The sequence below is a fragment of the Oncorhynchus mykiss genome, chromosome 2 (assembly GCF_013265735.2).
Source record: "Oncorhynchus mykiss isolate Arlee chromosome 2, USDA_OmykA_1.1, whole genome shotgun sequence".
NCBI classification, from domain to species: Eukaryota; Metazoa; Chordata; class Actinopteri; order Salmoniformes; family Salmonidae; genus Oncorhynchus; species Oncorhynchus mykiss.
In genome coordinates, this window is record NC_048566.1 from 43,078,974 (window position 1) to 43,091,037 (window position 12,064).

Genomic DNA, 12,064 nt, shown 5'->3' on the forward strand with positions numbered 1-12,064 from the left:
CTGAGCTTGGAGAAGCCTAATTACCGTGACTAAATGGCCATGTGGAATTTGACTGCCTTCATGACCGCAGGTGTGGCAGTAGTACAGTCACCGAAATAGCCCTAGGAGAGACCTGAAAATAGCCGTGCAGCAACACTCCCCATCCAACCTGACAGAGCTTGAGAGGATCTGCAGAGAAGAATGGGAGAAATTCCCTACATATAGGTGAGCCAAGCTTGTAGCTTCATACCTGAGAAGACTCGAGGCTGTAATCGCTGCCAAAGGTGCTTCAACAAAGTACTGAGTAAAGGGTCTGAATACTTATGTAAATACTAATCATTGGTTCTACTCTGATTTAGCCACTGTCTCCTGTATTCCTGACCCAGAGTTGGCTCTAGAAAATGTATCCTCCACATGTAATTCCTCTGGCATATAAACAAGCCCCTTTTAAACAATTCAGAGTCAAAGACAGAAAACCAAGGGTTAGATCTTCAGAGCTATCTGAGCTAGAGGTCGACCGATTATGATTTTTCAATGCCGATACCGATTATTGGAGGACCCCCCCAAAAAAAGCCGATACCGATTAATCGGCCGAATTTATATTTTTATTTGTAATAATGACAATTAGAACAATACTGAATGAACACTTATTTTAACTTAATATAATACATTAATAAAATCAATTTAGCCTCAAATAAATAATGAAACATGTTCAATTTGGTTTAAATAATGCAAAAACAAAGTGTTGGAGAAGAAAGTAAAAGTGCAGTATGTGCCATGTAAGAAAGCTAACATTTAAGTTCCTTGCTCAGAACATGAGAACATATGAAAGTTGGTGGTTCCTTTTAACATGAGACTTCAATATTCCCAGGTAAGAAGTTTTAGGTTGTAGTTATTATAGGAATTATAGGACTATTTCTCTCTATACCATTTGTATTTCATATACCTTTGACTATTGGATGTTCTTATAGGCACTTTAGTATTGCCAGTGTAACAGTATAGCATCCATCCCTCTCCTCGCCGCTATCTGGGCTCGAACCAGGAACACATCGACAACAGCCACCCTCGAAACAGCGTTACCCATGCAGAGCAAGGGGAACAACTACTCCAAGTCTCAGAGCGAGTGACGTTTGAAACGCTATTAGCGCGCACCCCGCTAACTAGCTAGCCATTTCACATCGGTTACACAAGCCTCATCTCGGGAGTTGATAGGTTTGAAGTCATAAAGAGCGCAATGCTTGAAGCACATCGAAGAGCTGCTGGCAAAACGCACGAAAGTGCTGTTTGAATGAATGCTTACGAGCCTGCTGGTGCCTACCATCGCTCAGTCAGACTGCTCTATCAAATCATAGACTTAATTATAACATAATAACACACAGAAATACGAGCCTTAGGTCATTAATATAGTAGAATCCGGAAACTATCATTTCAAAAACAAAACGTTTATTCTTTTAGTGAAATACGGAACCGTTCCTTATTTTATCTAACGGATGGCATCGCTAAGTCTAAATATTGCTGTTACATTGCACAACCTTCAATGTTATGTCATAATTACATACAATTCTAGCAAATTAGTTTGCAATGAGCCAGGCGGCCCTAACTGGTCTATATACCCTGACTCTGCGTGCAATGAACGCAAGAGAAGTGACACAATTTCATCTGGTTAATATTGCCTGCTAACCTTTCTTTTAGCTAAATATGCCGGTTTAAAAATGTATACTTCTGTGTATTGATTTTAAGAAAGGCATTGATGTTTATGGTTAGGTACACATTGGAGCAACGACAGTCCTTTTTTGAGAATGCGCACCGCATCAATTATATGCAACAAAGGACACGCTAGATAAACTAGTAATATCATCCACCATGTGCAGTTATAACTACTGATTATGATTGATTGATTGATTGTTTTTTATAAGATAAGTTTAATACTCGCTAGCAACTTTCCTTGGCTTCTTACTGCGTAACAGGCAGGCTCCTCGTGCGGCAGGTGGTTAGAGCGTTGGACTAGTTAACCGTAAGGTTGCAAGATTGAAAGCCTGAGCTGACAAGGTGAAAATCTGTCATTCTGCCCCAACCCACCGTTCCTAGGCCGTCATTGAAAATAAGAATGTGTTCTTAACTGACTTGCCTTGTTAAATAAAGTTGTAAAAAATATTGGCAAATATCGGCAAAATCGGCATCCAAAAATACAGATTTCTCATTATTATGAAAACTTGAAATCGGCCCTAATTAATGGGCCATTCCGATTAATCGGTCGACCTCTAATCTAAGCTCATTCAGATGCGAAATCAGACCTGGGCCAACGCAAGGAAAAAGGACTGGAAATGTTTCAGACAATTGCGAAACAGATGTACTGTCTTGATTAAGAAAGCTAAATCAAACTTTTTTAACCTTTTAAACTCTATATCCGACTGCTGGTGATCCTTCAAAATTTTGAAAAACAGTAAATGCACTGAAGCGTACAAATTCCTCTTCTTCCCTGCCTAAGAAAGTTCTGTCTGACTCTGGCATCATAACTGAGAAGAATCGGATGAGCGATGCTTTTAATCATAATTTTATCCAAGCAGGCTTTTTATTTGCCAGAAATTGTGGTTAAATTTACCCCGGTAAGTTAATCAACTGCTCTTCCTCTGCCAGCCTCGATGGTTAACCCATCAACTTCTAGTAAATCTTTGTTTTCATTTCAACAATTTACTATATGTGATGTGCTAAATGCCTTGTTTAAGACTGGTAAAAAAAAATCCACTGGGGCTGATATTCTTGTTCGATTCTTGCTGCAGCTCTCTGCCCCACTGATTACTGAATCAATAACCCATATTTTTTACCTGACGATTATATCTGGTACTATCCCCAAGGTTTGGAAGGCGGCCCATGTACTCCCCCTTCACAAACGTGCAGACCCTTGTGATCTAAATCATTAAATCACCCTATTTCTAAACTTTCTTGCCTGGCTAAAATATTAGAATCTTTGATTAATTCTCAGATAAGATCTTTCTTATTTTTAAAATGTAGTCTAAATGTACATCAGTCGGGTTTTAGACCAGCTCATAGCACTATCTCTGCTGGATCCCTAGTTATAAATGATGTAGTTAACTGTATGGATAAAAGGCTTTAGATACTTTTGATCACTCATGGCTAAGTCTTTCCTCAATTGACCTAGACCAGATTGCATGTAACTGGTTTTAAAATGTATTGACAGATAAAACTCAATGTGTATATCTACTGATGGTGTTAAATAAGGTTTCCTGGATATTACGAAAGGTGTCCTACAGGGGTCGATTCTGGCCCTGTGCTTTTTAACATTAACAATATCGACATGTTTTTAAAAAAAAAGAAGTAGAAACTGCACTTGTATGCCGATGATACTGTTGTGTATGCTATTGCTCCCACGGTTGAGCAGACTCTAGCTGAACTACAGTCTTCCTTCATTGTATTACAGAAAAACTTTATTGACCATGGAATTAGTATTGCATGCAGGTAAAACTGTTCTCTAGAGCACATAAAAATAACTCTGATGATTGAAGCATGTCATTTGGATAGTGTCCATATTGATTGTGTCCCTGCTTACAAATATCTGGTTAGATTTAAAGCTGTCTTTTAAAAAGCATATTGATGAGTTATGAAGCTGATAATAAAAATGGTCTTCTATTGTTGTGATTTTTATGAATAATGACTAAATTATGTATACATTTAACATAAGAAAGGAATGTATGTGTGTGTCAAAAGAGACCGAAGAGAAACATTAACCTATGTTTGAACCGACCCGGCTGTAACTCTGGGGAAGATAAGATAGGACGGGGAGAGCCCCTCCAGAGCTCTCGTATCTGGGGGAGACTGGAACTGTCAGCTGAGTGGTAATAAACTGTGGTGAAACTCATGAGAAAATCCCTATGTTGGTGTGTATGTATGTGTGTAGGGTAAGAGAAAGTTATTAAAGGAATGTCTTTGTATATGTACAGGAGCGCTCTGGTAAATAAACCTTACTGACTGTTGTAAACTGGCCTCTGTATATTTCATTTCAATAAGAACCTTACAAATTCTTAGTAATAGACAGAGTATTTTAAGTGAAGTTCAGTTTATGAACATTGAGAACAAAATTCTCATAACATCTATAGAAATAAGTCCAGCCTCTCTAGTAGAAAGTAGATTATTCAGTCGACGTTCCTATTGGTCCTAGACTATGGCGACATCATCTATATGAAGTCAGCTGCCACTTCATTAAAGCTGTTAGATGCAGTTTAACATAGTGCACTGCGCTTTAATATGGGCTAAAATGTTTGTACTCGTAGTCACTGCATTCTTTTGATTTATTAGTATCCCCATTAGCGACAGCTTGTCTTACTGGGGTCCGACAGACAATTGGTTGGCCCTCTGATGTCACGTAGGTTGATACATTGCTATGTTTTTATTTAGAAAGCCCTTTTACAAAACGTCCCACTGTACCTAACTTCTTTACTAAACTTTAGACATACGAGTTACCACATTCTGTCAAAGGGCTTGCTAACTCTGGAAAATCCTTTGGTTGCTACTGAGTTAGGTAAATCAGCTTTTAGTTTCATTGCACCTTATTTATGGAATAATCTTCAAAATGTTCTTACATTTGATATCTGGGTGCCTCTAGGGAAATTCAGTAAGCTGATTGAGAACCTTATTTGCTATTTTTTAACCTGACAAAGGCTTATTACTGATGAATGTGTTTGTATTTTACAACCGTGTTTCTTTCTGCTTGCATTTTGATGTGTGAATTTTCTGTTATTTCTGTAATGCAGGGCTTATCTGTAAAAGAGACCTTGGTCTCAGTATGACTCCCTGATTAAAAATAAACATCCAACGGACAAACATGATATATAATCACATATTACACAGTACATAGAGATATAGACCTATAGCTTTTCTCCCTGTTAAAAGCACTGTCCCTATACACAAATCTGATTGGCCTAAAACTATCACTCATCGCCACGTAAGTCCATCTGAACAGATTCCACCCTTGATGACCCAAGACCAGAAACATAAACATTGGAAAACACAAACGCATCAGGCAAACAAAAAGCCTTGAGTTCACACACACGTGGAGGGAGGAAAACAAATAACGTGGCGGGGTTTTTCTACGTTCTTATCAAAACCTGACGGAGAGAGACAAAAAAAATGGGCAAGCGAGTCAGCAGAGTGATTACTGCGGACATCGTCTCAGGAGGCCGGTCGCCATAGTAACCTGCAGCGACCGGATGCTCCTTGATTGGCTGGCGGCCCTTGTATCCCGGCAGCCCATGCTTCTCCATTAGTATTCTGGGAGAGTCTCTCTCTCTCTCTCTCTCCCTCACTTCCATAATCACCCCTTTCCTCTCAGCCCTCTCCCTCTTTCTGAGCTCTATATAGCAGTGACCGTCTGTTCCATAAATAGTAGCAATCAAGAATGCCCAATGGCCACAGCTGTGAGACGGGGAGGGAGGGGAAATGACTGCTGACACAGTGCTAACTCAAACAGACAAAATATGCACAAGCACACACACACACACACACACACACGTAATTAGCTTAGTGTACGTGTACTGTAACCGTAGATCAAATGGAGCTATAGATACTAAGAATTTGGTTTAAATTCCCTTTGGCTTCAACATAAATAAAACAGGCCTGAATCAGAATCACATACATTCAAACCAGGCCACTACTCTGGCACTGCCACATGATCCTTATTGCCCCCCATTCTCTAACCTACCACTCAAACCTACCAACCTCTGTCACTTTTCTCTCTCTGCACATGTTGTCTCCTGCCCTATATTGTATATGCCCCTCTGTCCTCCCGCCATATGTTTTTGCCAACACTTCCTCCCTGTCTCAGTCTGTCAGTCTCACCTGTTGCTGGCTCTGTTCCTCCAGATTGAGTTTGACCTCCAGGGACTGCCGTGCTTCCAGGAAGGCCTTGCGGTGTTTCCGGTCTGCCATGTAGTAGGACATGACGCCCACAGTGATGGCACACACATAGATCACTATGTTGGCCAGCAGCTGGAGAACGCCAGAGTCATTAGACACACACATTTACACACGACATGCACACACCACCTGCACTATAACAAACACACAAACAGGCACGCACAATAGCCTTTCACTGTTAGTCTACACCTGTTGTTTACGAAGCATGTGACAAATACAAATTTGATTTGACATACGGACACAATCTGAACGCTGTGGGGAGGAGCCTTGTGTAGACTTATCATGATCTAGGCTAGTGGTATCTTACTGAATTGCTGCAGCCATGAATGTGGCAGACAGGCAAAAAGAAACCAGCACTCTAAATAAACCATTACCAAACTCTTATAGGTTGCAATGAGGTGGCTACTGATGAGTTCAATTTCAAACAAGGTTTGGATACTGCACTGTTTTGATTGAATAATATTTTGATTCGCTCATCTTGAAGCTCTGATAGGGTGGTTGGCATTTTATTGGGCTGCCTGCCTCTCATTGGATTAATGTGACATTATGATAAAGACATGAGCATACTGAGAACCAAAAACTGTGGACCATTTGAGAACAGTATTGATGTCAAACAAGAGAATGACCTTTAAAATAACAAATATAGAAAAATGACAAAACCACAGAGGCTTTTTTTTTGCCATTGATAATTCTACCTAAGACTCTTTTAGTTGGTAGGAGACACTGAGACCCCAGCCTCTGCTCTGTCACCGAAACATTTGATAGCGTCAGCCTATTTGCAGACTCATCAGTAACACCTACTCATTGTAGATGCTGTAAGACAATTACAGGGCATAATGTGACATAAATAGTACATAGACTTGAGGCTAATCTTCTGCATGATGAAATTATTTCAACACACCATTTGTTGTGATCAGGAAAGCTTGCATGACTTACCTGCACTGTCATTTTAACATTATTAAATCTGCTGTATATACCCTAGTAATCGCTCATAATTCCTTGAGTTGCAAGTATGGCATGTTGCACTGTTCCTAGTTATTTTATGAGCTACTTCACAAGATATGTTCACATCTCTCTACCTGCCACCCTACTATATACCGTGCCTCCCCCCCACACACACACATCTGCCTGTCTCCAACTCCACCTGCAACTTCATCCAACTCTTATGTGTCCACCCACCCCAGGTGTTTCCTGAACCACTCTCACCCGTCTCCCTCTCCATCTGCAACTTCCTTCCCCTCCTGCATGTGTCCTCAGCCCCCATTCTTACCCGTCTCCCACTCTACCTGCAACTTCAATCCCCATCACAACTCACCCACTCCCACTCCCACTGCAATTCATCCTCCACCCAAGGTGTGTCCTCAGCCCCATCCCCACTCTCACCTGTCTCCCGAGGGCAGCCCCCTGGATATCCTCCTGCTGCTGCTGAGCAATGGTGACCCCCAGCACTAGGGTGTGGACCCCGCACGACACGGATGTGATCAGCACAATGGGCGTGAGCCGCAAGGGCAGTGTCAGGAAGAAGGAGAAGCTAAAGAATGCCTGCCAGCCCACTGTGTCACTGGCCTGGTGGAAGCGGGCATAGTTCAGGCCCAGGTAGCAGAAGATCTGGGCCGCTATGAGAACCCACAGGGCGTAGGGCACCACACGTCTCGAGATGCGGTCGGGTAGCAGGCCGTAGCGGCACAACACATAGAGTAGGATGTCTGATGCCAGGCCCAGTGATGCCACCACCACAGAGGCCAGCTTTTCGCCTGTGTAGACCACAGCGCACATGACAATGATGTAGCTGTCAAACAGGGCAGCAAACACAACCAGAACCAGTAGGGTTTCGTGTCGCTGCCGCCGGAAATAGGTCTGATAGAGGTTCTCCAGAGACTCGGGTGCAAAGGTGAGACGCATGAAGCGTGGGAGGCAGAGGCAGCACCCTTGGCTGCGAACCGTTACCTCGTGCGAGCGCCCCACGGCATGGCCTGGGTCCGATGGTAGGGTCACAGAGCAGTCCGCGGAATACTCTGCTGAGTACTCCGGCTCTGAAAAGGCCCGGTTGCGAGGCATCGTGAATAATGACTACGTTTTGTATTCTTCCTGTGACCTCGTCGTAAAAAAGTGGAAATCTGTTTGTAGTTCTACAGGTGTAAAACTCCTCAAGGTACTGTTGTAAGGTTCAAACGTAGGCCTACATCGTGCTCTCTCATCGGGTTTCCTTTTATTCTCCTGTGTGTAAACTGAACCCTTTGCCCTGAGGTGTCACGAATGTCCTTTAAATCCCACGTAGTGTCTTGATTATCAGGATCTGCACTTTGGAATAGCTTTGCTCACATATTTGTTAGTTACACGCCTCTGACAGTGTCAGTTGATTCACCAATGTTCTCTAAATGTAGGCCTAAGGCAAAAGGAGCCCATGGAAAATTCACTAAGAATAAAGTATAAAGATAATATAGCTTTGTTTCTTTTCAAATACAAAACTTTGTTTACATTGCCACCCTTCTCTCCATATTCATTGCATCAAGGTCATCACCAATGTTCACATGGGGTTTCCATGGTGAAAACTCATGGAATGCTGTTTGATCATGAATTGTGGCCCCTCCACCTGAGATAACGCCTGACTAGCAATCCACGTTGGGAAAAACAGGGATTTTTAAGAAAATTACTGGAAAATATGGACAGCCTTTGCAAGTTTTGCAAAAGAGGCCTAGATTCGTTTCTTCTTTGCAGTTGACAGACTGATCCCGAGAGCAATGTCTTTCGTTCCCTTCCAATATTTAGCTTGAGAAAACTGCGCCTCTGTCCTCAGTTGATAGTAACCCCGGAGCACTATGCGGGACTTCTGATTTTACAGTGCACACAGGAAATCGGCTACATGTTGCGCTCTATGAAAAAGACAAAAACGTTAGAACTTGTAAAATGGATGTCCAAAATGACACCATCGAGACTATCCATTTAAAATACTTAAGTATGTTTTGCCGTGTTATTAAGCAACACGGTTTCCCAGCCTACAGTATAAGGACATCATATTTACATATTTCTTGCCCTCATTACACATATTGATGAGTTTGTTGCCTGTGATTTCAGGGTTAAATCGCGTGGCTACATTTCTATTTCGAAAAGGTGCTAGAGGACTGCTATTGTCATACCCACTTAAATGATCGAATGACTGAAAATAATAAGCGTCATTATTTACCCATTCAGTATCCATTTAACATGTGGTGATGGCCAAAGATGAACGTGATCTTTCAATGTAGGTTTTCATTCTCCAGTGACTCGACGTTTGGCATCTCCTGTCTATCTATCCCTTTTAAAATGCCGCATGTGAACAGAGATTGTGTACCAGATGCTGTAAAAACCATCCGCATATTGTTGCATCCGCTTACAGAGCCATGAAAAAGCCACTTTCGATCTCCTATAGGTGGTGCTCGCTCTTTTAAGGATTAGATGTCACTTGTAATCAAAACAGTGCGTTTGGGGTGTTTGTTATAAGAATAACATGAACATGTCCCTCTCGACGAGTAATAGACTACAATGGACTCTCGCCTTCTGCAGAAAACACGGAACAGCTCTGCTTTTTCGCCCTCGATCTTCACTTTCACCCATGATAAGCCCGTCCCAGTCTTTAGATCACCCCCTTGCCTCCCATGTACAAAGTCAGAAATTAGGACAGACAATTCCAAATAGGATAACTAAATGTAAATAGCATATGGTTATTCATTATGACTGGATGAACTAACATGACACTTGATTTCATATTATGGATTAATTGAAATTAAAGTTCGCATAATGTTTTCCCGCCTCCTAGCCATACCAGCACAATATCTGAGTGCACTAATTGACTCTGACCATTATCACACCAAATGATCAACTTCTACAGTTAAATAAAGGTTTAAAAAAAGAAGAAAAAAATGTTCGAAGTTTGGGCCTACCCCTGGATCCAACAAACACCGTAAAAGAAATATGCATGTCACTTGAACCAGTCTTTGGGAGGGAACAATTGATAGCGTACTTATCCACAACTGTTCCCGCATCGGCTTGAACAATCCAAACAAGAGCAGCAGTCCATTACACAACATCAGTTTATTTTGCGAACGCCCACCCTAGTTTAAGTCAAAGGTCACTTACACAGTTTAGAAAATCATATAGCGGGTGCAGCGAAATGCTTGTTACTAGCGCCTAACAATGCAGTAAAATGCCAAACAGTGTGTGTGTGTGGAGCAGGAACTGAGTCTAGTCTATGTGCTCCAGGGCTGTTCATGCACCATATGGCGTCGTTGTTCATTATTATTTTTTGACTATGAGATGCGTTCAGGTTGTTGTGTCTGGTCATTTGTTTGTGTCCCAGAAACACTACTGGCTGTGCCGAACCTGCCGAGACAGGCTTCTTTCGTTGACACTGCCATTAGACCTGTATTGATTATTCCACTGAAACCCTGTATTGAACCTGTGGTCAATACCCAGACCATTGACCTTTTTTTACTGGAAACAAACTCATCAACAACTCCCTTCCTCTCAGGCCCAAATTGAACAATCATACTTCCCACTGAACTCATTCCTCTATAGCTTGGGGTGTTTGATACCCCGTATCACAAGGTCCTCTCCCTTGTCACCATGCCCCCCCCCCTCCCATAAACACACCCCTTGATCTTACTTTTGCCTCATTTTTTAAGTGCATGATGTATCAATTTGAATTTTGTTAAAGAAGCAGAGGTTAGAGACCACGAGAACACATGTGGACATGTTTTTGAGAATGGAGAATTAACCTACCGCTACTGATATGTGCCTCGATGCAGCCCATTGAAATAGATGAGGCTTGTAGGTAACACTCTGTAAAAGTGATTCATTAATTGCTGGATCCCAAGACTGATGTTGCCGTGGAGAGACAGATTTCCCCAGAGAACAGCCAACAATAATTATTAAACAGTGCTCTTTACCACCAGCAAAGGCTGAGGTAGGACAGATGGCGATGGTGTGCAAAATTAGACACAGATTATGGGAGGCAATGGATTAGGGCACATCCTTTAACAGTTGACAGATGATTATGTAATGTCATGATTTTATTCAGAGGCATAACAATTGATTGGTTTGCTAAAGCGGATTATACAAGTCCGGTTTTCAGAATGATCTCTTCCCAGTAGAAATGGGCAAGGGAAGGGGACTGACAAATTAATCCTGTTTATTGTGTCTAACCATGTCTCTCATCAGGTGAGGGTTTTCTTTAGATTCATAAATGAACATTGTCCTATAACAATATCACAATCATGCTCTCAGTATCACTATTGTTTTAGAGAGACAATTTTTTTCACCATCCCTCTAATGTGATTAAGCCAATACACTGTAACTATTTGAATGACCCTGTTGGGAGGAATCAGAATAGAACATCAGATGTGCATATTGTTTTCCATGGCATTGGCCACAGAGGACAAAGAAAAACATATTATTTGCATGAGGAAAGTGTTATTATCAATACATTGTTTGGCCAATATAGGCCTGTGCAAATATTTTCTGCTGTCCAGATCTACAGAAGGTTTTAGCTCTATGTAGAATAGAATACATCTATGTAAAATATTTGTTTGCAAATATTTGTCTCTTGTTTTGCAATGCTTTTAAAAATGTTTATTGTGTTTAGAAAAAAAACAACAATACAGTTAAATCAATACAGTGTCACAGAAAAATGAGATATATGTTTCACCGGATATATAAATCTGAAGCCACCGGTTGGCATTTCCGTTCACCACCAAATATGGTTATGAGAGGAAGCCCAGTGGCTGGCAGTGGGAGAAGATGGAGTGAGATGGATTTTGGATTTTGATCTTAATACAGTTTTCTGTTCCCCAAACTAGAATCTGTTATGAACAGAGTGGACCAAGTTTTGTAGACTTTACCCTTTGCCAAAGTTAAAAATACATGTATAAAAATGCGTTGTTTAGTAGCGCAAGAACAAATTGAGTTATTGCACACACACACTCCACAGAGTAGACGTTACCTAACGGAAATATGCAAATGTAGGCAAGAACGCACCAATAGGATTTCGCTAACTCGTGCTCGGCTCTGCCCACCGAGCTTGTTCTGCCCACTATGATTACTTTTCGCCCATTGGAAACGACGGGGTGTGGTCTATCTAGGGCTAGTTCAAATGTTTTTTTTGACAGTGTACGTACAG

At 41.5% G+C, this 12,064-nt stretch overlaps 1 protein-coding gene across 3 annotated transcripts in view; it reads right to left on the reverse strand.

Annotated features, from left to right (window-relative positions):
* Positions 1–9,916, reverse strand: part of LOC110490105 (adenylate cyclase type 3) — a 31,938-nt gene extending 22,022 nt beyond the window's left edge. The window contains exons 1-3 of one of the 3 annotated variants that reach the window (XM_036949002.1): positions 9,095–9,916; positions 7,294–8,783; positions 5,833–5,982 (exon numbers count right to left, since the gene is read on the reverse strand). In XM_036949002.1, the coding sequence (XP_036804897.1) occupies positions 5,833–5,982; positions 7,294–7,968 (825 nt within the window). In that variant the 5' untranslated portion in view covers positions 7,969–8,783; positions 9,095–9,916. The remainder of the gene's footprint in view (positions 1–5,832; positions 5,983–7,293; positions 8,784–9,094) is intronic. The other 2 variants (XM_036948997.1, XM_021563279.2) reach the window with 2 other exon arrangements.
* Positions 9,917–12,064: the final 2,148 nt, after the last annotated feature.